Source organism: Netta rufina (genome assembly GCF_964035555.1).
Source record: "Netta rufina genome assembly, chromosome: 1".
NCBI lineage: Eukaryota > Metazoa > Chordata > Aves > Anseriformes > Anatidae > Netta > Netta rufina.
The window spans coordinates 81,299,727-81,326,680 of record NC_140123.1 but is presented as its reverse complement, the minus strand read 5'-3'; the positions used below and the strand labels follow the sequence as shown (position 1 = coordinate 81,326,680).

Genomic DNA, 26,954 nt, shown 5'->3' with positions numbered 1-26,954 from the left:
AGAATTTCACACAAGTTTTTCCTGAAGACGTTTGCCCCTGCTTCTAAGAAAGCACCACAACACAGCTTTCTGAGAACAGACCGTGCTTACAAAACAATGATAATTTGAGCTGTGCATGTCCCTAGTTTAACAGAAAAATGACATTTCCCTACTTCTAACACTTCTAACCACCAGGCCATTTGGGTTTGCATTCTTTGTGTTATACTTCTACTTTCCAGTATAGAATTGTATTTTTTCCCCATGAAGTTGTTTTTCTTCCAGCTTTCTTCTCTCTAGCAGTAGCTGTCTTACTCTTAAAGATCCCATCTTCAGGCCTTCTATCTCTATCACAGGATGCTGTCCTGCACCGAGGCAGAATTCGACATTTTTTGTATTGCTTAGTGGTGTGTTTATTCTCTTTATTAAAAAAATGAAGAACATAAAACTTGACAGTCCTTTTTGCCCTGCCTAGGAACATTGCAGTACATGGCTCCAGAAATCATTGACAAAGGACCACGAGGATACGGTGCACCAGCTGATATCTGGTCACTGGGTTGTACCATTATTGAAATGGCAACAGGCAAACCTCCATTTCATGAACTAGGGGAGCCTCAAGCAGCAATGTTCAAAGTAAGTAGTTTCTCTCTTTTTTTTCTTTTTTTTCTTTTTTTTTTTCCTTTTTTACTGCCCAGTTTATGAATTTTCAACTACTACCTTAATTGTTTAATATTAATTGGTAGTAACCTTTTCTTATATGGACTGTTTTGCACAAAGCCACAGTCTGTCCTGTATTCTTAATTCTGTCTGAAGGATTCTTCTCTGCTCTAAGTTGTGTTGCTCTAGGGGGCAATAATTTATTTTTGTGTTGGAAATAGGTCATGACTCAGAGCAGCAACCTGAAAGATGAGTGAAGATTTATGAAAACTAATATTGTCCAACTTCTTACTTCTGTCATCTCCTACTCTTGATTAACGATTTCCTTCTTGGCAACCAGAGTCTCCAATTATGACAACCAAGTTCTTGCTGCTGCTTTAAGTCTTTTTTTGTAAGCCTTCCTCCCAGAGGATCTGTTTGCCATGTCTTTCAAAGGCCCAGTCTCTGCAAGGTGATAGAAAGCTCTGGTGGAAGAGGGTGGTCTAATCTTCCAGGATTTCTTACAATGGGCAATATATTATCTTCATAACCTAGCAAACTACTTTAAATTATGGATATTGTTAAATGGCTTTGCCTTGGTATGCAGTTAAAAGTCACAATGTGAACGTTAGTGTAAATTATTACTGCTGCCATGGTAGCAAAATCAAAAATTTATCAATATGGATAGTAAGCTGGGCTGCAATTCACCATGCTTCATACTAGGCTTGCGAGTTGTCCCATGCACCAAAGCTAAAAGGGAAAGAAAGGGATAGTTACAGTTTTTGACGTAGTTGTTCCAACAGTATAATGGACTGTCCTGGCTTTTGTTTAGTGCTTAAGGGCACCCGGCACCACAGTGCCATCAGCTTGTGACACAGCTGAAGCTGGCTGCGTGAGCCTGCCTCCCGAGTGCACAAAGAGGAGCTGACCACGCAGAAGGGCACGTCAAGAGGAGTCGTCACAGCCCAGCGAGCAGCTGGCTCTCTTCTCTCTGTGCCCAAAGCAAAAGTCTTGCTGGGCTGGCATTTTGAAATGGTGAAACTCTATACCCCAAAATGCACATGGGACTTTGCAAATCAGATAAAAATGCTTCATCGGGAAAGGTAGATGCATAGATCCAACTATGGATGTGCCCAACAGGGCACTACATAAATTTAATTATTTATTAAATACATCAATTTAATTGCAGAGGTTAGCAAGTTGCATCTATTTAAAAGAGTTACCTGCAGTTCTTGGTCAGGATATAATGAGTTTTGAATGTGCTTAGCATTCTGGTTTGGAATGGCTTAATGCATTCTCAGCACCTTACATTCTGCACTGTCACTTGAAAGCAAGTGCAGTTTGCTTTCACTGCTCAGCATTTTTTTGCTTCAGCTTGCATTGAAGCAGAACCACTATCGTAAGTGCGTAAGGGCCCCAGCATGTTAACACAGCTGTATAATGAGATTATTTAAACAACTGTTCATTCTAGCAAGCTGCTGGCACTTGTTTAACTGCTGGGCTACTATCTCCCTTGTGGCCACTATCTTTCTGCTTGGTCTCCAGCACCTGCTTTACGTAAAGATGCTGAGTCTACAAGACAGATATCTGACATACAGTGCACACAGTACACAGCTCACACGTCGAGACATTTACATGAGGTTGGCATTAGAGCAAGAAGGCAGTGAAGGAGCTGGAGAAATCACTAGGGAGCAACCTGGACAAGTACATTTTTCATTACTTTGTAGGGTGTGTATGTGTCGATAAACCTTTGGGCATCATGTGATTTTCATTACCTGACACTGAATGCCTGCAGAAGACATCTGGCCCAAGTGCCTGGGGTGGTTACAAGGTCTGGCAAGGTCGTTGTCAGCATTCGTACAAGGAAATTTGGCAGCAGCTGGAGCAGAACAGGTGCAGGCCTGGGCAGTGAGGCAGTCGGCACTAGAGGAGGAAGTTATTCCTGTTCCAGGGCACAAATGTGCTGGAGGAGGTCAGCAACTGAGAGAGACAACACTGCAGTGGGGCGATGGGAAGCGTGTGCTACCTCAGAGGGGACACTTGGCTAGGGTGAGAAGCAGCATCTTAAGCACTTGGTGTGGATAATGTCCAAATCCCGAGAATGTCTGGAGGTAGATGGTTGGATACACCTGTACCTTGACGTTTGTGTAACACAGAGGGCATCCAGGCTGTGTTTGCAATGAAGTAACATGGGATCAGAACCTCATCACTTCACTGCTGTGTGGGTACTTGGACCTCTGCTTTTCCCATTTGCAGTCACTGAGGTTGTGACAGGTCATACTAAGAAAGCTTTGGCCCGTGCTCTCCTTGCAGTTTGGTTAAAATAATTTGCATTTGTGTTTTACTTACAGGTTGGGATGTTTAAGATTCATCCTGAAATTCCAGAATCACTGTCCACTGAAGCAAGGGCCTTTATTTTGCTCTGTTTTGAACCCGATCCTTGTAAGCGTGTTACAGCATCTGATTTGCTCAGAGATTACTTCCTGAAACAAGTAAACAAGGGCAAGAAAAGCAGAATTGCATTCAAGCCTTCAGGTAATTATCAGCCAAATGCAAGTCAACATCGTTATTAAGGGTTATATAAAAGATTGGAGCCATTAAGCACTTCATTTTACTACAGACTTCTCTTGTGCCAAGAAATCAGCAGGAACTCAACAGTTGAAAGTGCCTGTGATTTGTAATTACATGTATTTTGTGAGAATTGTTTAATTTTGGCGTCTTGCTTATTTTGCATTTTTTCTTGCTGAAAACTCCCAGCCACGTTCTTCCTTCCACCAAAAATAAATGCCCGATTTATGGTAAATTGAAATTAGAAAAATGACGTTGTGTAAAGAATTTCCAAAGCAGCTCTACATTTTAGATTCACAGTGATATACATTTCAGAGATCTGGGTTTTATAGAGTAGGTCCTTTGCACCCGAAAATTTGGCTGTCAGGTGTCTACATGGCTCAGCATTTTCAGACTTGATATGTAACTTGGAAATGCAATGAAGTATCTGTTCTGGGGGTTGATTTGTTTTATCCACTTAGCTTGTGTCCCCCCACTCCCGCAGTGTATCAGCCACTTTCTTAATGATAAGCAATTCTTAATACAGACCTGCCAAATAAATCCCAAGCGTTTGAAGGAACCGTCCATTTAAAAACAAGCAAAACCATTGCTCTTTTCACTGTCTGCACACACACACATGCACGTACTCCCAGTGCAAACTGAATCATTTCCCTTTTTGATCATTTTTCCCCTTGGCAGGGAGCTTTTGAGAGAAAAGGAATGGGATTGTAAGGGGAAAAACAAGCAAAGAATTTATAACACCTGGCTGAGCTGGATTCAGCAAGGCAATGGGAATCTCCTCTTGTCCTAAGGGGCAGTGGGTGAAAAGAACTGCAGTCCCTCGTGGTTCACTGCTCTGCTAGGAGCTATTGGCAGGGTGGCAGCCTTCTGCCCCACTGCAATGGTCTTTTCAGCCCTTGGCTGAGGACATTTCTGGGGCAATTGTGTGGCATTACAAAGGATGCTGCCTGCCCTGTTGGCTGCCCTGGGAGCAACAGGGTCATTGTCAAATACCAGGTGAGCTGCTGTTGTCTTCTCCACCCCTTCCTTCCTCCTGCTTTCCTCCTTTCTTCCCCCACTCGTTGGTGAGGTTACAGGACTCCTTCGGGTGGCCTGAGGAGCTGGTGCTGCAGGGTGCAAGCCCTGGGCTGCAGCAAGAAGCAAGCTCAGCATTGCCCGGGGATGTGAGCAGAGAGGGCAAATGCCACAAAAACTGCTTCTTGGGTGAAGGAAGGGAAACACAACATGGCTGCAGCTGAATGCGTGGTTTGCTGCACCAAGTGGGGGAAAGCCGTGCTGGCTGCTGCTGACATCTCTGCGGGGAGCTTGGGAGCACAAAGCAGGTCACGCTGCCGCAGGTCACGTTGTCTTCCCTCTCTGCCATTTTCCTCACTACCGATTTCCACATCTTTGCTCCCAGCTTTCCATCCTCTCTCTCTTTCTTTTTTTCTTTTTTTTTTTTATTTTATTTTTTTCTTTCTGCTGATAAAAGCAGCCTGCATCAAAGCTCTTACTCTTGGCATTACAACTTTCAATTTTCTATACTGCTGAGAAGCCTTGAACCAGGTCTCACAGGGTGACATATGTTGTTTCATTTCTGCGATGCTTTTACCTCAGCTGTTTGAACATCTACCATTTACTCTGGAGTGTGTCAGAGCTTTCTGAACAACTTTTAACTTCTAGCTCTCCTCCTCTCCTGGCTCCTTGCTTCTCCACACAAGTCATTGTGAAATGTTCACAAAATTTTAGCTTCACACATGAGTGCTCTGAGTTGACAGAACTTCCTTACTTTTCTTATCATGCAACTGCAACTTGGCAATCAGGATTATAACAAGCTCTCAGCATCTGTTTTGTTTTGTTTTGTTTTGTTTTTCTTTTTTGTTTTTTGTTTTTTTTTTTTTTTCCCCCCTTCTTTCTTTCAAGATGAATAGGAGTCAGACAAGAGATTTCCTTCAGGCTACTCCCAAAACAGAGACTCCTTACCGAGGGCAGGGGGAAATGTGAACAAAGCTGATGCCTTGAGTGTCAGAGAGGGAGCAAATATATGTCCATTAGCACTGTCAGGCAGAGGTGAGCTAAGAGGGGGGCCAGGTATCAAAGTGCTTTCTGCTTAGAGGTCCAGCTGTGGTGGAGCAGCTGGTGGTACCCGGCTGGATCGAGACAGGCTCATGAAACAGCTGGATATTCAGTTGTACCCTCTGTGGGAATAGCACCAAGAGGGAGTGGATGTATGTGTGCAAGAGAGGGTAACAAAATGACCTTCATATTTCATCCAGAATTTAATTCGTACCTTTTATTACTTATGCATGTAATGATTTAGTTGTATTGCTGCTTTCTATCCACGTTATCTCTCCCTCAGCCATTCTGCAAAACGAGGCCTCGATATCACTGCAGATGATCGCAGCTGCTTTAAGCACATTGCCCTTTCCTGCCCGGCTGCATTACATATTTATAATGTCTGTTCGTAGATTACAATCGCAACACATCCCTCCCGCTGCCCATCCACGGAGAGCAGGCTGGAAGCAGCAGCAGCGAGCATGGCTCCGTTTCGCCAGACTCTGATGTACAGCACGACATGTTTTTTGAAAGGCCAAAGAGATCCATTTCAGAGATTCACGTGAAGCATCCCATCTCCCATTTACTGAGGTAAAACATTTTCTTTTCACTTGACACCTATGACAACTGTGTGGATTTGATTCATGTTATATTTTATCTGAAGGCAAGTTTTTTCACTTAACAACGTCAGTAAGCAGGTGAGTTGCAGAGGCAAGTTACCAGTTAACTTAAATATGGCTTATATTTAACTAATGAAAAATTATTTTTTCTCCTTAATGTTTCCATGTATTTGTGCACTTTTTTTCCCCCTATAATTGTTAGTCTTCCTACTGAGCAAGTGAATATGGATTCAGGAGTGAGTGAAGGAATTGCCCCTTTCCTTTCTTCTTATTATTTTTTTTGCTAGTTTTGCTGATCTAACAGCACAAAATGGTACTTGCAAACGAGTACGTTAGAGTGTGGGGCCAGGAAAAATGAATAGTTATCCTCAGTCCGAGATTTTCAGCTTCCCTCCCCAAAACTGAACCAGTGCTGGGTGATGCTGGCACCAGCTTCTCAGCAGGGTGAGATGAGCAGTGTGCCTGCAGTGAGATTTTTCACCTGCTGAGGGGCTGCACCATCTCCTCTGTAGCTTGACTCACTTTGTAACCTACCAAGTACCCCTCCTCCCTTCTGGCAGTGCTGCCACGTTGGTAATTCTGAGGTCTCTCCTGTTTGTGGCCCTGTTGCTGATGCAGCGTGCCCGACGAGGGCTTGGCCTTGGAGGACAGGAGCGCCTCTCCTTCCGTTGAGGATAAGGATTCTGGTCTGTTTCTGCTACGGAAGGACAGCGAGCGCCGAGCAATTCTGTACAAAATCCTGAAGGAAGAACAGGATAAAGTTGCTTCGAATTTGCAGGACTGTATTGCACAGGTAATTTCAACTCTTTTTTTTTTTAATTATTTTTCTTCCTGCTTCAAAAGGTAAATGTCAAGCAAGGTAGTTGGTATCATTTCTTCCCTGAAAATGAAGGTGCCAACAGTTTTAAATTAATAGTTCTTTCTGTAGTCCACATTCATACTGGCACTCATGTTTGATGGTGTGTCAACTTCAACTGCTTGGATTGTCACTTCTGAGTATTTTAATCTCTGAGGGCTGTAACTGTGTGAGCCCTTTGCTGTTGCCTGAATGGACAGCAAACATCACGTTTTGCCTGCTGCTGGCCTCCTGTTGTTGTTTTGGGGCATCTGGTGGCTGTTAGACAGCTGAGATTGGTGTGCTAGGTTTTTTTGGTGGTTGTGCATATTTTGTTTTGTTTTGTTTTGCTTTTTAAGGACAAAATTGCAGAATAGCCCATAGCTTTAAAGTTCGTATGTGGCATCTTGGTCAGAAGTAAGCAAGGTTTTAAATATTTTCCAGGATAAGGAAGGATTATTTAGTAACAGCAAGTCCTACCTCAGTCTCCAGCTGTTCTGCAGCATTGCCTTAATCATCTCCTTTCCATAATTGCTGTAATACTTTTCTCTGTCTTCCTTTGAATTGCACAGGTTGTTATTCTTACAAGTACTTGAATGGCTTTAACTATAGGGATTACGGACAGCAAATCAGAGAATGAACATTTGAGAACTATCACTGTGTGACTTAGACCTTTTTCTGACTTATCATAGATGTGTGTATAAATATAATGTTTTGCCTAAGGAAATTGTATGTCTGCATAATTAGTTAAAGTCCAGATTCAGCTTCAAAAAGCTGAGAGCATCCATTAAAATTTGGGTGTCTTACCACCTCGCTCTGCTACTTTTATGGAGAAGAGCTGCCCTCTACAGTACATTGGACAAATATGTAAATATTATCCTGAAGCTCTAACCTTAGCAACAGCCACTGTAGCAGTAGACTTAATTCATTTTTGGAAAATAGGAATTACTGTAAATAAAAATATAAAAAATGTAGAAAATAAAGGCTAAGCAGAAATGAAAGTTCTGTGACTACTGTGTAGAGATGTGAAATAGGCATCTGCAAAGCTGTAAATTGTAACCAAAATATTAATACTACTAACTAGATGTTATATGACTCTGGGATTTACTTGATATACGTTTATTATCTTTTCTCCAGAGCTCTGAAGAACTGCAACTTTCAAAAGCCCACATCAACCAAATTATTGGGATTTTAAGGGACTTCATTCGCTCCCCTGAGCACAGAGTGATGGCTTCGACCATATCCAAATTGAAAATGGATTTGGACTTTGACAGCACTTCCATCAATCAGATCCACCTGGTGCTGTTTGGGTTTCAGGATGCGGTGAGTTCCTTGCCAGGCACAGAGGGAGGGGAATTCTTCCAGGACAGAGCTCTCCCCAGGGGTTTGTAGCTTCTTCCCTCTTCCTCACCTTTTGCCCCTTAACCTGCTCCTGCTGGACACATAGGGCTGGACACAGAGCTCAGGGAGATGGGTGCTGCCAGCAAGGCCATGAAGCCGAGCAGGGGGTTGAGGGCTGCCCGTAGGCTACCAGCAAGCTGCGATGTTTGTTCTGAGCCCTACGATTATTTCATGTCCTGCCTCCCCTGGTTCAACAGAGGAGCTAAAACTGTCATATTGTTGTTTGACTTTGGAAAGTGGGAGGGCATTAGCGACTCATGCAGTTGTTTCTTTATAAACTTCACCTTGATACTGAAAAACAAGACTTTCTTTCCTAACGTGTAAGGAACTGTTTCCTACAGCTTTTACTTGTGTATTTGTAGGTGAACAAAGTATTAAGGAATCATTTAATACGGCCCCACTGGATGTTTGCAATGGACAACATAATTCGCCGTGCAGTCCAAGCAGCAGTCACTATTCTTATTCCAGGTAAATCAGAACAGCTGTAAATAACCTAACAAAAAAGAGCTGATCAAGAGCTTTCAGGGACTTCAGCAGCCTTTCTGTGCTGTGGAGACAATATAGTCCAATATTTACTTGGACCTGGAACCACTTCTAGTAAGAAAGAAGATGACACTATACAACGTTTTAATGGTCTGGTTATGTGTTCTGAAAAATCACTGCTGAGCTCTAGAGCAGATGCAAAGAAGGGGAAGGAGTGGTGCGTTTATATGAGAAATATGATTTTGGCCTATAGATGGGTAGTAGAAAAATCACCACCATCACCAAGAGGGGAGAGGCTAAAAGATGATGCACTGTTTAGGAATACGTCTAAGTTGGAGAGCTGCAAGCAGCTTTGTAACTCTGAAGTGCTAAGCACTCTTTCTGGTATGAGAATATTCTGAGTGCACTTACTGATGGTGAGTCCTTTCAATCCGAAGTTGCCATGGCTTTAGAGCCAAATCAGCCAAATGTCTTAAGACTTTGTTGTCAGAAGAAAATTGGCAGCTTTTATGTGGTGGGAAGGGCAGAAGCCTGCAGCAAGTTCTGAGAGAAATAGGGTTAAAAATGCTTCCTGGGAAAGAAAATGGCTTTGTAACTCTTTGGTAAAGGGCATTAGGGATAAACAACTTTTTAAAAATTATTAGAGTAATAAAGAGAACAAAAGCCTAACAAGCTTTCATGGATTTCCCATTAACGCATTTCACTAACTGCCTTGTAATTCAGCACAAGCATATTTATCACAGCCACCTCTGCTGGTAAGCTACAGCTGAGCTACTACAGTGCCATTTGTACTTATTTTAGAATTGTGGTCATAAAATCTGTGGCCCAGCTAACAAGGCTCTGCTACTCCCCTGCTCACCACTGTAATAAAAATGAAAAAAAGTGCACATCCTCAGCTGGAGCATCCTCAATTCCAGTAATAAAGAGGAAACTGTACCAACCCACGGACCTATCCTTGTATAAAAACAAACAAACTTGTTTTATCAGAGCTTCGAGCTCACTTTGAGCCAGCATCAGAAATGGAAGGTGGGGACAAAGACGGTGATGAAGTGGAGGAGAGCTACCAGCCCACGGAACAAAACGGGGCCGAGGACCCTGCCGTCACGTCAGGAGTGAGCACCCTCAGCTCCGTGGTGTCCCATGAGGCGCAGCAGCAGCTCAGCCTGGAGTTGGGCAGACTCAAACAGGAGACCGTCAGGTAATCCCTAGATGAAGGCTACGGAGTTATTTTCAGGCAGTCTTTGAAAAGCTCACAGACGCTTTCAGCAGTGACAGGTACATACATAGTAAGAACACCGCTTACCTTGTGATAAAGCAGACCTTCCAGGAGCACAATCAGATTCAGAATATGCTGGCAGCACTGGCTGGACAGTTCAGCAGCCTTCAGTGCAACTTTTCTTCCTTCGTAAATATTTTTAAAGTGCAGAATGTCCTGTTGGAATTCTACCATTAAGTAATTAGGCCTGTGTAACTGTGTTGGTTTCTTTCCTACTTCCTTAGCGTCCTCAGAGATGTTCCTGCGAGTTTTAGGAAAACACCTAAAGGTATAAAGGTATATATAAAGGCAGAAACTCTGCCCAGGGCAACTGCAAAGTAATAGGAACAGGATTTACACATACATATTTTCTAAATTCTGCCACAACGATGAAGGCCTTGAAGTGCCACCACTATGCTGAGTCTCAGACAACCAGAATGAAATGTTTTATCTTCCTGAAGAGTATCACGAAGAGTATTAAGCATCCCTACCTGTGGTAGTTGTTAAAAACAATACTTCTTTTTTCTTCCTCTAAGTAAATTTGATTATTCTTACTATGGCTATGTTCGCTCTCTCTTGTATGCTAACAGGCTTTTGGAGAACCTAATTCAGAAGGAGAAAGAGTATCAGACGCTCTTACAACAATCTTTGGAGCAAAAAACTCAGGAACTATGCTTGCTTCAATTAAAACTTAAACCCAAAGGTAGGAGGAGATACTTGGGTATAACTGTCAAAGTATGCAGTGTTTTAGATCACATGATTAGTAGTAAATTGATTTGGCTCAAGGTATCTTAAAAGATCCTCAATTTTAAGTAGTCTCAAACCACCACTTCTGTCCTAGTTTTTAAGTGTATTAACCCATGCTTTATTTTTTTTTCTGTTTAAGACTCTCGGTGGACTGCATCAACTTTTAAAGAGAATGCAGACCCTGAGCTCACAAACTGGCTGAAACAACAAGGAGCAGACTTGGATGCAATTAAGAGGGTAAAAAAAAAAAAAAAAAGAAAAAAAATCACCTTAAAAAAACAGAACAAAACATCATTGCAGTCATTGCTAGCAGTTTGGTTTCAAAGGACTACTAATTTGGGAACAAATTTGCCTTTCAGTTTGCTGAAGAGGATTATACACTAAGCGTTGTCCTCAATGATATCACTAAAGATGATTTGCGATACCTTCAACTGCGGTAAGGAACTACCTCTTAGGTCATTAAGAGCCTAATTTATTTAAAAAAAAAATGAAAAAAATGGGACATAGACCTTAGGATTTTCAAATAGCTCTGTTAATTTACTCTGATCTTCTGTTAATGTTGTCCATGTGTTAACTGACATGCCGTAATATAACCTAGGGTGCTTCACGCCACTTAAGCTTTGGTTTTTACCAAGGTTGAGAACTATTTCTCCATCATTCAGGACTAAGTGAACACATGGAAAGCATGAATTTACTTTTCCTACCCCTTGATTAAAATCCTTTCATTGTCATTCCGTTAACCCCTGGATGATATGGAAGAAGTTGTTCTGGCCCTAACCTTAAAGGAGCATAGAGCTTTTTCTGTGCCATCTTAATGGCAAATCATTGGGAAGCCTAGAGTTTAGTTGTTGCTCACTGTAGAGTAATGGACATGAGGGTGTTTTCTCCTAACCTGTTACTGTAGTCCCTAATTGTTCTCCACTCTTCATACAGAGGTGGTCTTCTCTGCAGAATTTGGAATGCCATATTAATCCACCGCCAAACAGCTGATAAGACCTCCAAGGCAGAAGGTTAGCTCTTTGGAAACAGAACACGTAACGGGAATAAGCACCTAAAAGATACATTCCTAAGTTATTAGATGTACATATATGTATAGTGGCCTTGCAGGTTTTGCACAACTAGACAGCTTGTTTGACCACCAGTGTAACACAGTGAATAGTAACAGCTTATGAAAGAGCAAAGCAGAAGTCAAATGCCTGTCACTGTAAATACAAAGCCTTAGCTGAGACAAAACTTGTCTGCAAAACATGTACCACTTCATCGCTGTGAAAACTGTGAACTTAATGTGTTACAGCTCTGCAGGGGGATGGTTGCGCAGGAAGGGGTTAAGCACATCACCTCTTTGTAGTTCACTCTATATAGCTTTTTGTATTAAAGCTACTCTTGCTAAGAAAAGTCTGGCCTGATGCTTTCATTTAGTAACTTTTCTACAGCAAAAATGCAGCTAACCAAAATGTTTTTTTGGCAAGTGGTTGATTCATAAAGAAACAATGGAAACAGACAACCAAATTAAATGTTATTGAAGTTTAATTCTTTGTCTTTACACTGTACATGACACATACAGCACTCCAAAGGAAAGTTTGTAAAGCAAATACATAGCGATTTAAATAAACCATTGCTTTCTCTTAATGCAGCTCCTTCCAAAACAACATTCAGGTGTGTTTAAGACAACCCATAATGTGATGGACGGCCTTACACAACACCTCCTTATTTGAAAGAGCTTTTAAATAAGATCAAGGTTTATTTCTGAGTCATTACAGTTCTTGTAATGCATTCACTTATTCTTATGAATAAGTTATGCCCAATAAAAAGGCCTTTAGCTGACAGACTTGTACTTTATCCACTGGTTTGGGCCACGCACTTCGAAGGGTGGTTCATTGTAGTAAATGTGGTTTCCTAGTTCTTCCAGCGGTGGCTCTGGGTCAGTGGTAGCAAACTGAGCAGCTTCCTCTATCTCCTTTCTCACTGCCACATCAATTTCCTAAACAAAGAAAAGAGACGTTAATTTGAAGGCAACTCAGAAAAAGCATCCTAATCTTGAAGTTAGTTAAAAGCAGTGATGAAGCACTGGCCAGACTTCGTGTTAACGCTGTCTGTAACAGATCTTAAAAAAAAAAAAAAAAGGTGGAATGTCCCTCCCTACTAAAGTGAAGCATTTGTCCCTTTAGATAGTGCAATTAACTTATTCCTAGAGGAACATGACCACACCAAGCATTTTTCTTTTTGAATTCTGAGCCTGCAAAACAGTAAGAATGCAGCCAACTTTTACTGCAACCCTGTCAGTCAGTTTATCACCATGCAACCCATCACTTTAGATGCAGAGAGACCTTCATAAGGTGTAAATAGATCTCAATACCAACTTTGCTTGCTATTACTGTATTACCTTCCACACAGGTCTTTTACAGAAACCATTTTTTTCAGTAGTGATAAACTTGGTAACCCATACATGAGAGGGCTAAGTATATGACACGTTCTATTTGTAGCTTAACCTTTAACCGTCCATATATTCTTTGTCACTTTACATACAAAAGATGTTGAGGTCGGTAACATATACAGCAGCAGCTACACTGGGCATTGTAAGATTTCACTAGAAGCGTTTTCTTTGTTTTATTTTAAAAACAAAATTGATCAGAAGTTTCAGAATATTCGCTTTGAGGGTTTCTGGCTTGTTCACAACCAATGCCCTTTGCCACTGTAAGACCCTGCAAGTTCAGAGACTTACCTCCTTTCTAGCTCATATGGGCAAGTTTGATTTCTAGATCTTAGTATGACAAGAGATTTATTTGAAGAGCCTTGCACTGAGCTATGCTGTTTCATCTCATTCAACATAGTGATTAGTCTCATTAGTTGGTCTACAATGAAATTTCACAGTAGACCAACAAATTATATTCCAGAAAAATATATTCCAACAAAAAACCCTGAAAGAACGAGTGATGATACACAACGCAGTGTAAATATGCTTCTCAGATAACTAGTATGTGAATGCAGAAGAGTTGGCTTAAACATCAATTTAAAGTCATACCTTTAATTCTTCAATGCTTGCAAGGTTATTGTTGATCATTCTGTCCTTCAGCAAAGTAATGGGATCACTTTTGCTTCTCACTTCCTGGATTTCTTCTCTAGTACGATAGCTAGGAGCAAGACAAGCAAAGAGACGGTAGCCTTTAGTGGTGTCCTTGAACAGAAGTGAGGTTCTAGACACAGCTCCCTTTTACAGAAGAGGCGTGACCAAAGAATTTTCAGGAATGCAATGAAAATTAATTGCTCTAAGAACAGCACAGCCACATCTAGAACTTTTCTTAGATTTGAAAATGGAGATTGAGCTGAAGTAGATACAAGCTTGAATATAATGCAGGCAGGGAAAGGGAAGCTATCACAGCCTGAAACAGTTACCTCTAGGGGTAGCACTTCCCACTCCCATCTCCTCTGAAGAGAAATAACAGTAGGGCTTGGTGGCTTGCTGTGGCGTTAGGTGGGTCACACAGTGTGTGATGTGTTTCATGAGCTCAATCAATTAAAAACTCCGTTTCACCACGAGTTTCTGATGATGTGTTAAGACACACCCTACTTCATGTAGGTCAGTTCAAGTTTGTCAGATGGCACACAGTGCCCAAATCTTTCTAGCATCTCTATGTTTGCATTTTTTAAGTATTCCATTTGACTTCATCTGTTCTTATACTTTTAAGTTAGGATTTTATATACTCTAAAAACTTTAGAAAAGTGTGCTACTTTTCAGTCAAAGCTTGCTTTGAACACACCATAAACTCAAACTGAATGCAGAATTCATTAATAAAAAGTACAGAAACTTAAACTTAGCTCTTGTTCTAGAACTAAACTTCCTACTAGTGCAAATAAAACAGGTATGTTACATAGCCCCTGATTACCCACTGAGTGATGAGATGAGTGACCAGACTGGGCACAGTGATTTATTTCATCATGACCACCTCTATGCACTTCACACTGTCATGGATTTGGTGTTTAAATCCAGTTTCCTGATTTTGACCATCAATACTTAATTATTTTCAGCAAATGCCAAGGAAGTATTTCACAATACCTTATCCCAGGGTCACTCATACTGTGGCCGTGATAACGGTATGTCTGCAACTCCATCACGATAGGACCCTCAAAAAGACAGAAGATGCAGAGCATTATCACCTTGAGCAGTCACTGTGTTGTTATAGCAGCTCACCTATAGCAAATACTGCACCAATGACAAATGATTTATATGAATTAATTAAACTAAGAAAATTGCATTAAACATTATGGCAACTAGTGAAGTGAAACATAACTCTTTTCAAATAAGCAGATTATGTTGATACTACTAGCCTTTACTTTTGTGTTCTTATTGAGCAGTATTACACCATTTGGTCCCTCCCAATGCCACTGAACCACTACCCATACTACTTCAAATCACCTATTATTTTCACTTTAAGACTGTAACTAGCAGAAACTAGTTCTTCTGTATGAAATTTTCTTTTTTTTCACGCTGTGCATTCCAAGCATAAATATCATTTTGCTAAATATTTCAACAAATGTGAGAACCAATGTATCATACTTGGGTGACAGACACTTGTGCTGAAAAACCTTAAGGTTATATCTAGTTCTGTATGCATTGCTAGGGAGGTATATAAAAATAGATCTCTTATCATCTTGTATCAAGTCTCACAGAACTTCACTTTCCCTTTGTTGCAAATATAGAATTATTTTCCTTGCCACTTACCCTAAGAAATCTCTTCACAAGAACACAGCTGTCTAACAGTCCACACGTTTTAAGCAGAATTTAAGTAAGATAGAAAGCAGGAAGAAGTTAACAGGATACCAGGTCTGTTTTTTTTTTTTTTTTTTCTTATAGCTTCATTAATACCAATTGCACGTAAACAATCCTAACAGTATTAAAAGAACTCTCAATGACTCCCAGGTTCCATTTGGTGGAGAAAAAAGGAAATGAATGTCAAACAAGTCATAGCTACTACAGAAAACTGGGCTAGATGAGAAATATTTTATGCAGCAACTATTGCTACGACTTCCACCTACAGTAGAGGAGTGGCTATTGACTTACTTTTCCAGCTCTGCAGTGCTCAGTTGCAAACTTGGCTGCTTCTCGGACGCATAGAACATCCATGCCATCCACCTGAGACACAGAACAGCAAGTTGAGCCAAAGAATTGCCAAAAACTAGCCTGCAAGTTCAGTACTTCCGTATTGTAAGTGCAACAGGATTTCAATTTCAAATTTTCCTATTTTTAAGAGTATTTATAAATATACTGAGAAATACATTTACTGCACATACCTGCACGCCTCAAAACAAACTGGAGTTGCACTCACCCTGAGTCCTGGAATGAAGTCTCCTCTTTTGTAGTAGTCCGTACTGGCTGCAGCTCTTTCAACCGAAGTTCCCATCCCATACCGATTGTTCTCACAGATGAAAACACAAGGCAATTTCCACAAGGCTGCCATGTTGTATGTTTCAAATATCTGGCCCTGAAAGAAGAGGAGAAGTTATTTCTAGTCAGGGAGCTCAGACTTCAAGCATGAGGCTCTAATAAAAATCATTCCGCTGCAGATGTCTAACTAGTAAAACTTTTAACACTAAAAGTAATCTGAAAGCAGCTACTCACTGCAGCTCAGCAGGAATAAGAGAGAAGTTACCAGGTAAGGTAACTTCCACCTCAACTAATAGTTCATAGATCCTCTGTATGTTTAAACCTATTTTTTTTTTTTTAAAACCTCTTTTAGTATCCATATTCTGGTAGCACAAAACTTACTTTAATCAAAGTATTTTATGAATAGTCATTAGAAACTTCACAACCGATTAACTTGGCAGGGCAGTGATACAGCAAAGTAAAAGAAAAGTTCAACCACATCGACTGCATCAGCCTTACGACTTTAACTCTTAACACAGAAGAAAAACAAGAGCTGAACTCCCTACCTGTGTTTTCGAAGTGGCAAGATATATCAACATTGCACTCTGAAACACTGATTTCTTATCTGGCTTAATTTTTCTGCCCAAAATATGAAAACAACTGTCTGAATGTCTGAAGCAGCTCTGTGAGACGCTTGGTATCAGTGGCCTTCTTTAATAAAGCATCCTTGCAGCAGAAAGTCTAACATAAAATCTTGTTTTTAGTTCCAAGACAGATGTTGTCTGGGTTGCAGACTCTGAACAGGCTTAAAGATGTGCTCCTGCTACCTTGCAAAAAGGCAGAGCTCATGGTTCACGGAGGGAAAACAGATTACCCACAGACACACTCCTCACAGAGCCACATTTAAACAAAGCTCGTTTACCTGATTGGCTGCACCGTCCCCATATAAAGTCAGACAGACTTCATTTTTACCAAAGTATTTACAGGCCAGAGCAATCCCAGCTCCAAGAGGAACCTGTCACAGAGCACAGAAGGCAAAATTTTAGAACAATGTTCAGAGGAGTTGAAAACAAATAGCTGGTGAAATGTCAAGAGACATTTACTGTGTTAAGGATCTGCTCAAGGAATGAAGAGTTGTTACCAACACAGAGAGGAAACAGTGGCATTGGACACGAGCCAAATTCAACTTGTGTTCTAAAGTAGAAATCACGTACATACCTGAGCGCCAACAATACCATTACCACCGTAGAAGTTTTTGGTATACATGTGCATCGATCCTCCTTTTCCTTTCACACATCCTCCTTTTCGACCTGAAACATGATCATGAAGGGATTTATTTTTTCAGAGGAAAAATACTATACAAATGGTAACATCTAATCTGATCCTTTAAAAGGTAACAACACTAGGACAACATTGTATTTGTCATCAGATTCACCTCAGTAGAGGTAACACATTGATTCCCAAGCACATAATGGCCTCTATCTGCAGAGTTTACAGTTAAATGTACCAAAAAAAAAAAAGACAACAAAACAAAACACAAACAAATAAATAACCAGGAGGAACAGTGATCATGAAAACATTTCAAGAAATACAAAATGAGATTTATGAAGAAACTTCAAAGCCACCCAAGGAATTTCAGTGTCCTCAACACAAAAGCACTCTCTAGCAAAGTAGTAATTTTATTTTTTTTTAATAGCCAACATGGACTACATTTCTCATACATGTAATCTATGCTACCGTAACAAGAAGTATATGTACAGTCCTTTTTAATTCTTGCTTCTGCAGTAGAGATACGAACAATTCCAAATTAATTGCAATAATCTGTCTTCTCTTTGACTATAACCAGAAGTAAAAATTACAGATTCAAAATAAAAAATAAGAAAACCAACAGCCATTCAACAACACAACTCCCAACCTCCATATAAACATCAGTACATAGCCCAGCATTATTCAAGCTGTTGTTTGCAAGTAACTGGCAGCCCATGAAGCACCACAAGAAGTCCCATCAAATGAGTAACTTTTCCAAATACACATTAAGTGTACTCAAACATAGTTGGAAGACAAAGGTCAGCATCCATGACAGTGCACTAAAAGAGCAAACTCCCTAGTGCCATCAGTACCTGAAACTAAGACACTCCAATTCCACTCCAAATTCAACCTATTATTTTTATTTAAAAGGCTCATTGTACAACTTCAAAAATCAGTATTTTTATTTGCTGTTATCTCCTCTTGCCTGCTGAGACAAGGTATTCTTTGATGCTCGCACTCCACTCCATTAAGTTAAACCTTCCAATTCAGAAAGTTCGAGAAACATCAATCTAGCCATCCCATTCCTCCTCCAGCACAATTTTTGTTAGCTGTCTAGCCCGTTATCAAAACCAGCAACAATACTGCTCTCCAGCTGAGGTCCTACAGAGGCTAAGCATTACAACTATTTTCATTTAACACAATATATCACAACAATGTATAGCTGTCAAAAGGCAACCTCTCAAGCCAATCTCTCCCCAGCACAAGGCTTGCTATCTTCCACCAATTCAGCAAGTGCAATCCTCCACACCGTTCTCTTAATTATGAACAGAATTATACTGGCAGCAGAGTGACCTTAAACCCTGCTGAATACACCCGTCTCATTCAACAAGAACTTTGATAATCAGTGGTTTTCCAGCTACATTACCGAATCATGATTTACGTGAAAGCTCTTATACAGGATCACAGCTGCTACCGTCAAAAGACTTACTAAACAATAATAAGGAAAACTTGACATCTACATGTTTATTCCTTGTCCATTAGTTCTGTTTCCTTGCAGAAGAGGAAATTAGATTGGTTAACATAATGTACTTTGGCAAATTATGTTGGCTCTTAATGTCACCTTTTAGGTAATAAAGTACTCACAGCATAATTTAATCATCTTCTCCAGGAATAAACTGTGGCCAACTGCTTTATTTCTCTATTTTTCCTCCATTTACTTTTTAAAATATAACTGTAAATCCAATACTTTTAGATGCAGCACTGATTTAAATTACAGAAATTTTTGCCTAAAGCAAGTTTGAGCTGCAAGAAGTTTTCTTAAATTGGTCAGGTGGACCAGGCCCAGCTAATCTAAGAACACACAATTTCTCATCAGCCTGTGCCACATTTTACATTTCTTACCCTAATCTGCTTTTCAAACTTAATCATAAAGGCTTGTATTTTACTTCTAAGCACAGTTTGCTTATTTTGCCTTAGGGTTGGTGGTTGTTTTAGAAGTAGAATGCTGGTGCTGCTCTGGAATCTGTACTTCCCTTTCTTAAGGGTGAATCATTTTTATTATTGGTCTTCTTTGTACTTTTACTATGCCCATGAAGTGGTTTCACATGTGCTTCGACAGATTCTGCAGCTAGGGCCAAAGCAAAAAAAAACAACAACAAAAAAATACAAACCAACAAAAAAACACAAACCAAACAAAGATTAGTTTTCATCATAAAAATACTGTTTTACATTCAAAAATCAGTAACCTTCCTTCACATTTTTGTACAACCCTTCCTCTTGTATTTTAGCTTAGTTAGAATTCCTAATTTACCAAAGTCACTTTTCCCTATTCTTTCTACTCCTCCTAGAACAACCTGATCTCCACAATATCATTCCTCAGGGAACTGTCAATTCTCCCAAACAATCCTTTCCTACAGTTTGTTTCCCATAGGATGATCTTATCTATTAGTCTTTGGTTGACTCTGCTTCCTGCTCCTTCAAACATTTTTAAATTCTGTCACTTCCTGATCACTGTAACTCAGGCTATCTTTCAGTTTTGCATTTTTCAGTCAAGATCTTTGTTCTTAAATGAACTCCAGTGGCACAACTATCCAGAAACTTGCCCCAAGCACCATTTCTTGGAACAACGGTCTCTGTACTGCTGTTCTTCCCCCACTAAAAGGGCCCCACTAAAACCAAGCATAATGCTATAGAATATGATGCATTGAAAAGTAAATTAGACAATAACAGCATTGATATTTATGATTTCAGGTCCAATAACAGACCTCAGTCAAAGTTTCCTTCTTTACTTTCTTCCTTACCTGTACCTAACATTTGGCAAGTCAAACACATGCTACCTTAGTATATAAAGCCATACCTCTTCTCTACCTCCACAATGCACTTTCCTGTGTTAATGTTTCAGGCATTTAATGCTCAGATTAAGTCTTCATTACAGCAATGATTCGTAACACCAGCAGCATACAAAGGCCTTCAAATTCCTTGTTTTCATTTCTGACATCAGTACGCAGATCTCAGCAGGCTGACCCACTCTTCTTTTGCCTGCTCCCCTTACAATCTGACCATCAATAACCATCTCCTTTCCGCAAAAATTTAGGTAGAGATTACCATGTCATGCTCTTGTTTTTCAAAAAAGTCAAAATTTCCCAAACCATTTTATCTTTACAAGCAGTGCCTTCCAGTCTAAGACTTCAGCAGCACAATTCAGAAAATTCAAGTCTGCCTCCAATGAAGGGTAACACCCTGCCCTATTGAGAATTTTGAAAATATTGACAACCGTCAGCAAGCTGCTACAGCACATCAAACATGGCATACAGTATCAAGAAGTTTTCTAAAGTTATGCCCATGACCAGCTTATGACTTATGTTTTATTATAAGAAGTGGCTGCATCATAAATTAAAAAAGATTTTCTACTATGTCCCTAAATTACTTCTGAAGCCCCAGTACACTTTGTACATCAACAGCATTTTGAATTTGAGTAAAAAATTCTGACATGAGAACAGCAGCACGTGAATCCTCATTTTACTCAGCACGTACCTGTAAGCTCAGCAAGAATTTCTCGAACGGGAACACCTCGTGCATAGGTAAAACCGTGAGCTCTGTACGCTGTGATCACATGGTCTGTAGGCTTTATGGCAACTTCAAGCCCTACGCAGCAAGCCTCCTGTTACAGATGAAAAGTAAGTTTAGCAATGAAGAAAAGCACAGTGTTTCCACAGTCAGCAGCATGGCAAGGTCTACCTGTGGTCCCCCTACAAGAAATAAAGGAGAAAAGAGAAAAAGCACAGCTACAGAAGGCTGCCTTGAATACAAAGGTGATGTTAGGCCTGTTTGTCCAAAATCTGGAGCTACAACATCCTTGGGCTCTATATTCCAACCTATCCTGTCTGCAGCCAACAAAATTAGACAGGAGGAATATGAGAAGCTAAAAAGATGTGCAAGCTTTTTCCTAAACACATCTCCCAAATGAAGTATCTAAATAACTGCCATTCAAAAATGGGCAGAGGATGGACAGACAGCGAAGTTTCACCAAGTTCAGGAAGTTCTTTCTCCTGACTCTTGCTTTATAGTGGGTACCTGATCTATGAACCACTGGAACAAAAACCTGCCTTCTCTCTCTTCCTATCGCTGTCTCAAGACCCCAGGGATTCCCTTGTGTGCTCACAGACAGGTTTTAAAGAAATAAAGAACCAAATCACAGATCCCACGACAACTTCAGCCATTCTACACAGACACCCAGTTACATATTTACTCTCCCATCTATTCAAATCCCTACATAAGTAGGGCAAGACAATATAAAAACATCTTGGGGGGGGGGAAAGGAAAGGAAGGGGGAATCTCACCTGACCATCATACAAGTGGCAGAAGCCACGAATAATCTTCTGCTTGTACAGCTGGTCAGACTTCAGCTCCATGCGTCGTATGGTCTGCATCGTCTTGTAGTAATGGAGCCCCTCCTCTCGAGTCATCACTGCCGTAGTACTAGGGCCTTCTTCCAGGCGGTGGAGGTCACATTTCTGCGAAGTTGAACAAGTATTTATTTCTTGAAAGTAGCTGATCCCATTTCTATCACTTTTTTTTTTTTTTTTTTTTAAATGACACACCATTTTCAAATCCTGATTGTAATACCTTTTTAAAAAGAAGGCCAGAAAAACCTAAATGCCCAGGTCAAACAAACTACAAAATTTATACACCGTTTCCAAATTCAGGAAAATAAAAGCTTTACTTTCAATAAAGACAGATTTCCATTCACAAAATGAAACCTTATCGCTCCTACTACCAGCAGGTGAAGTTAAGTGCTCATGAAGTACTAGAAAAGCTCATTTCCATGGTTATTGCATTCCAAATACTTGACAAGATGCACATAGGCTTAGTGAAGTGACAAGACAGAGGAGTTTCCTCTGTGGGAGTTTTTAAGATCTGGTCCTAAGTCTGGACCTCACCTCTTCTACAACCACTTTTACCCACAGCTATAAACCGCAGCGGCAGCAGCCACCCCACTGGCCAAACCACAACACATACCACAACAATTCCTCCCCAAACCATGGCCTATCCTGAGCTGCGTGGAGGGCCGATTTTAGGTACCCATACCAAAAATCCTTCCAGTCCAGCGGAAGGAACCAACAAATAGCTCTGTTGACACAGATGGGCAAAATACTGCTTTACAGGTTACGTGACATTTTGTGTTAGAGCAACAGTCTCTCCAGAGCAACTCCGACAATGCCCTGAGGAATTTCACACAATGCACTTGCACACTACTTAACACAGTCACACAACCACACACTTCCAAGCAGCATGCTTCCAGCTCCATCTAAAAATCAGGCCAGGTAGTACAGGGCTTGGTTCTGAAAACTCTTCTAATTTAAACATCCATCATTTCAAGATCTACAACAGTGCTTACAAAGAATACCAGTATGAAGCCTTCAGCTTCATCATTACCTTGATTTCAAATGTAGCTTCATTTGCAAAGTCTGCATAGTTACGTGATGCTACCATCACTCGAGAGGCCTTAAAAAAAAAAAAAAACACACAAAAACAAATATGAGCAACATTGAAATATAATTACAAGATAAAGCAAATGAATTGTCAAATTCTAACAGTACACCCAAACTGAAATAATTTTTAATGAAACTCTCCAGTGGCATATCCTTATAGTATTAGAGAACTTTCATTTTGTACGTACATACTAGAACTCCTTTAAAACACAGGATTTGAAATTAAGATTAGAAATTATACCCCTGATTAATTAAAGAAAACCTATAAGCTTCAAAATACCATGAAGAACATCAAAATCCTACAAATACATACTCTTCTACACAACTACTGCATATTTCAATGGCTCTTGGCACTGACTGGAATTTCACCTTGACAGAACAAAAACTTTCTTTGGAAAAAAAAACAAAACACGTCAGATGTGTGGAACGTGAACTACAATTGCTCTTTCCTTTTAACAGGAAGAGAAGGTGGGTGGATGCAAGGCAACAAGCAGTGAAGAAGGAGAGTACTATGTAAGTGGGTAATAGCATGGCCACTACCTAAGGATACATGAAATACACAAGTACAGAACGGCTGGCAGAGTAAGGGAGAGACAAGAAAGATGTTTAAACAAATACTGATGTTCTTTCTAACAGCGTGTGTACAGGCTATTATTACCTGACCAATAAGTGGTGTTGAATAACTTCACTATATGATGGTCATCTATTCATGCACACCTTGTGGCCATAAGGAGTGCACTTGATCTTTAGCAGCAAAATCACATTGCTAATTAAGTTACCCATAAATTTCTGTAGCTTATTCAGCTCTGGAATTTGCATACGCTTAGCTCAAGGTTCATTCTTTCAAAATTTTGAGACTATCCAGTCCTGTGTCTCCAACAATGGTATGATTGATAGATATAAAATTTGGAAAAAGGCCAGGAGAAATTTTCTCAATCCTTCTTCATTATCTACCTTTGCCTATTTGATTTGGCTATCATGATCTCCCACCCCCCCCAACATTATCAGATTAAATGTTTGAAGATTTTAAATTTAAACCAGATTTCCACACTGTTTACCATAATGCAACAGTATTATCAGCGATAAAAAGCTATTTTAGTTCTAGAGCTGGAAGTCTGTCAAGAGTTTACTATTCGCAGAACCACCAAAGGGCTGAGGTTGGAAGGGACCTTTGGAGGCCAGCCTGGTCCGATCCCAGCCCTGAGCACTACACGAAAGCAATGCAAGGCAGTCTGTACAAAAGTTCTTAACACATGGCCAATACATAGTAAAAAAATAAAGAAAACCTTGACCAAACTGGTTTAGGCCTTACCTCACTAACAGCTCCCTAGGTTAGCAGCATTTGGAAGGGAAAAAGGATAAAGAAAAAAAGAGTAAGTAACTGTAACAAACCATTGAGGGAGGAGAAATCAGCACATTATTAGCAAACTGCAATACAGTTTACAGGTAAGCTCTGAGACACAGAAAACTATCTTTACACTTAATAATATGATCAAAACAGGTATAGAATGCTGCCTAAGGGATTAAGACTGCTGCTATTGATTTGCTATTTTATGCCTGTGTTATAAATGCCTAAGAACAAGGAAAGAGAAATCTTTGCATATTTGGCAGTCACTAGGATCCAAAAAACTACATTAAGATATCCAAAATGGGTCTGGTTTGGACATCTAGGAAAGCACAGAGTGTCAAAAGCAGTCCAAGTACATGCAGTAAGGAACAAGTTTTTGGCATCCATCTGTAAATTTTAACACAATTTAGCTGTAAATTAAGGAATACCTTCAGATGCATATTCCATACAGTCCCAACTGACACAGAAGGATTTGCTGATGAACCTACTCTCTCATGCCATTCCCATGAAACCAGCCACCCACAGGCTTTCGTGCCAGGGCAAGAAATTACTAGGCAAGTGAAGTACTTAATAAAAGTACAGTAAGAGATTTGCTCTCAATGTCAAAAAGGTTATTGATCTCAACTACCATAAAGCACCCTTTAACACTGCCAAAAACAAAATATATGATCTTGCCAACGTGCCCTTTTGTCAGCTAGATTATTTTCTCCTCATGGCCACAGTCGTTATAATGGAATAATAATGAAAAAGAAGAGAATTGTGAAAATGTTTCACATGAAAGAGATGAAATGAAACACAGATGCCATGAAATAACACAATTTGAACTAAAATTCAGGAAGAGCTCAACTGATCACTATTTGAGCAAAGGCAAAGCACTCCAAAAAGGGGCCAGGGTGAGGGATTTTTGAAGTGGGCCTGCAAAAAGCCTCCAAAAAGGGATCGCTGCGTTTTATACCTAATTTAGTTCGCGCACCAGGAGCCTCTGTACGGGGCACCTATGGGAGCCAGCCTCCAGGCCGCACCCTGGCCGTGCTCCAGCCAGCACCCCGGGCGGCACGTCCTGCCCCCGTGTGACAGCACCCGCCGTGCACATGGCGCACTTCCCTAAATATTAACCTCAACACGGAAACCGGCCCTGCCCTCGCGTCAGGCGAGCGGGACACCTGAGGTACGATGCGCTTTGCGAGCGCAGTCAGAGCCCGGCTGCTTACAGACACCCCCCCCCTACACACACAGCGACCATCTTGACATTTTTATGCAGCCTTTGGCACAGAGCTGGCAGAACAGAGCCGCGAAACCCCTTCATTATTACTGATAATTTATTATTATGATTGCTGTTTCCCCGCCAGCCCCCTCACACACGCAGCCCCACAACAACGGCCCCAACGGCCGCCCCCTCTCCCTGAGGCAGCGCGCGCCTCCCCCCCCCCCCCTCAGCGACCGTTGGGGCCGTTACCACCCCCCACCCCCCCCGGGTAACGGCCTCCCCCTCACCGTCCTGCCGGCGGCGGCGGCGGCGGCCGGGCCGGGCAGCACTCGGGAGAGGGCGGCCAGCAGCATCTTGCGCATGGAGCGGGGAGGGAGGGCGGCGGCGGCGGCACCGGCACCGTGCTAGGCCCCGTCCTCGAGTCTCCTTCAAGCGGCAGCCGCGCAGCCGCCGCCGCCGAGCCCGCCCAAGCGCCCGCCCCCCGCGGCCGAGCGCCGGCTTGGCCCTGCGCGCAGGCCCGGTGGCGGTTGGGGCCGTTGGGAGCGGCCGTTAGGGGTTCTGTCAGGGCTGAGGGCGAGATCTGTGAAAATGCCTGAAGGGGGGTTCTCTCCAGAGAGAGGAGGGGCTCGGGGGGGCTGTGGGGAGTGTTCCCCAGAAATGCGGCTGTCCACGCGTGTTGCAGGATGTCCCGAGCCGCCTGGCAGCACCCAGAGGTGGGCAGGGGAAGCTGAGGCGCTCCCTGGCACCGTAACCTCTCCCTGCAGAGCCTGCTGCTGTTTCTTCCCTCTCTTACGCTAGCAAGGTGTTCTTGGGCCTGTCCTCTTCATTATGCTACCTCTGTGTAACATTGGCACCCCTCCTGCCCTCTCCTACACACCCAGCTTTTGTTCTTATTAATCCATATTTGTTGAGTACCTCTCGTTCAGAAAACTGGCCTCTAGTCGCAGCTGGGGGCACATAGAGCCTAGGTCATTTGCCTGGGAAGGATGGTGAGGCTGTCAGAGCTCCCTGTGGTATGTGGCAGAACAAGGACTCATGACTTTATTCTCATGTTCTGTTACTCTGTAGATGACACTCATCTGCTTCATCTCGAGAGAGTAAAATGTACTACTGGTGTCCATATGCATGATGGAAAGCATGTTGAGAAACTCAAATACAGCATCTTCAAATGGCAGCACTGTGACATAAAGATTTCAGGAGACCTATGGGGAATTGTTAACTATGGACATGGACCTGCTCAAAGAAATAAATCTGTTGTTATTACAAAAAAATGCTGTCAAGCTTATTCCAAGTTCAGTGTAATCTACCTATTCCTTCATCACATGAAATAAAAAAGTGGAGAAATGTTTCTAATTATGCACCTATAGACAAACATGTTATGAACACTTCTATTAGTCATATAATGTAGTTATTTTTGATGGGAAAGGATCCATTTTTATCCCCCTCTGGAAAAATGGTAAAGCACTGATTATGTTACCCCTGTGACATTTTTACTTTTCATGCTATTTCATCAATATTCATGTGCTTTCTCCATTAAAAAACTCTTGCAACATGTTGAAATAATTAAATCCCTCCCCCAAAAAAAACTAATGCAGAAAGCTAATTCATGAATGAGGTAAACAATGACCAGGAAAACATAAATCATAAGCAGAGAATGCCAATAGAAAATAATTTACTTACTGAAGACGATTATGCAATGTTTCATAATGGAGCACCTTGCCATGTGTGACTCTAGGATTACC

The 26,954-nt window shown here is 41.2% G+C and overlaps 2 protein-coding genes across 4 annotated transcripts in view; one reads left to right on the top strand and one right to left on the bottom strand.

Moving 5' to 3' along the window:
* The window catches only part of MAP3K15 (mitogen-activated protein kinase kinase kinase 15), an 82,445-nt gene extending 70,508 nt beyond the window's left edge, over positions 1–11,937 (top strand). For both annotated transcript variants that reach the window (XM_084284265.1, XM_084284264.1), the window contains 11 exons: positions 452–609; positions 2,964–3,147; positions 5,628–5,805; positions 6,453–6,627; positions 7,807–7,992; positions 8,433–8,538; positions 9,541–9,751; positions 10,399–10,511; positions 10,695–10,792; positions 10,915–10,991; positions 11,489–11,937. In XM_084284265.1, coding sequence (XP_084140391.1) covers positions 452–609; positions 2,964–3,147; positions 5,628–5,805; positions 6,453–6,627; positions 7,807–7,992; positions 8,433–8,538; positions 9,541–9,751; positions 10,399–10,511; positions 10,695–10,792; positions 10,915–10,991; positions 11,489–11,570 — 1,568 coding nt within the window. In that variant the 3' untranslated portion in view covers positions 11,571–11,937. The remainder of the gene's footprint in view (positions 1–451; positions 610–2,963; positions 3,148–5,627; positions 5,806–6,452; positions 6,628–7,806; positions 7,993–8,432; positions 8,539–9,540; positions 9,752–10,398; positions 10,512–10,694; positions 10,793–10,914; positions 10,992–11,488) is intronic.
* A 127-nt stretch (positions 11,938–12,064) lies between these two features.
* On the bottom strand, positions 12,065–25,690 carry PDHA1 (pyruvate dehydrogenase E1 subunit alpha 1). 2 transcript variants are annotated; one of them, XM_084289368.1, is made up of 12 exons: positions 25,500–25,690; positions 23,970–23,984; positions 22,602–22,670; positions 21,506–21,679; positions 20,700–20,826; positions 17,136–17,227; positions 16,840–16,932; positions 15,880–16,035; positions 15,615–15,686; positions 14,610–14,677; positions 13,578–13,686; positions 12,065–12,536 (listed from the first exon to the last, which is right to left on the bottom strand). In XM_084289368.1, exons 1-12 carry the CDS (start codon positions 25,572–25,574, stop codon positions 12,372–12,374), a joined length of 1,215 nt encoding a protein of 404 aa, XP_084145494.1. In that variant the 5' UTR covers positions 25,575–25,690; the 3' UTR covers positions 12,065–12,371. The 2 variants fall into 2 exon arrangements, with proteins under 2 accessions (XP_084145494.1, XP_084145495.1); XM_084289369.1 differs by lacking the exon at positions 23,970–23,984.
* Positions 25,691–26,954: the final 1,264 nt, after the last annotated feature.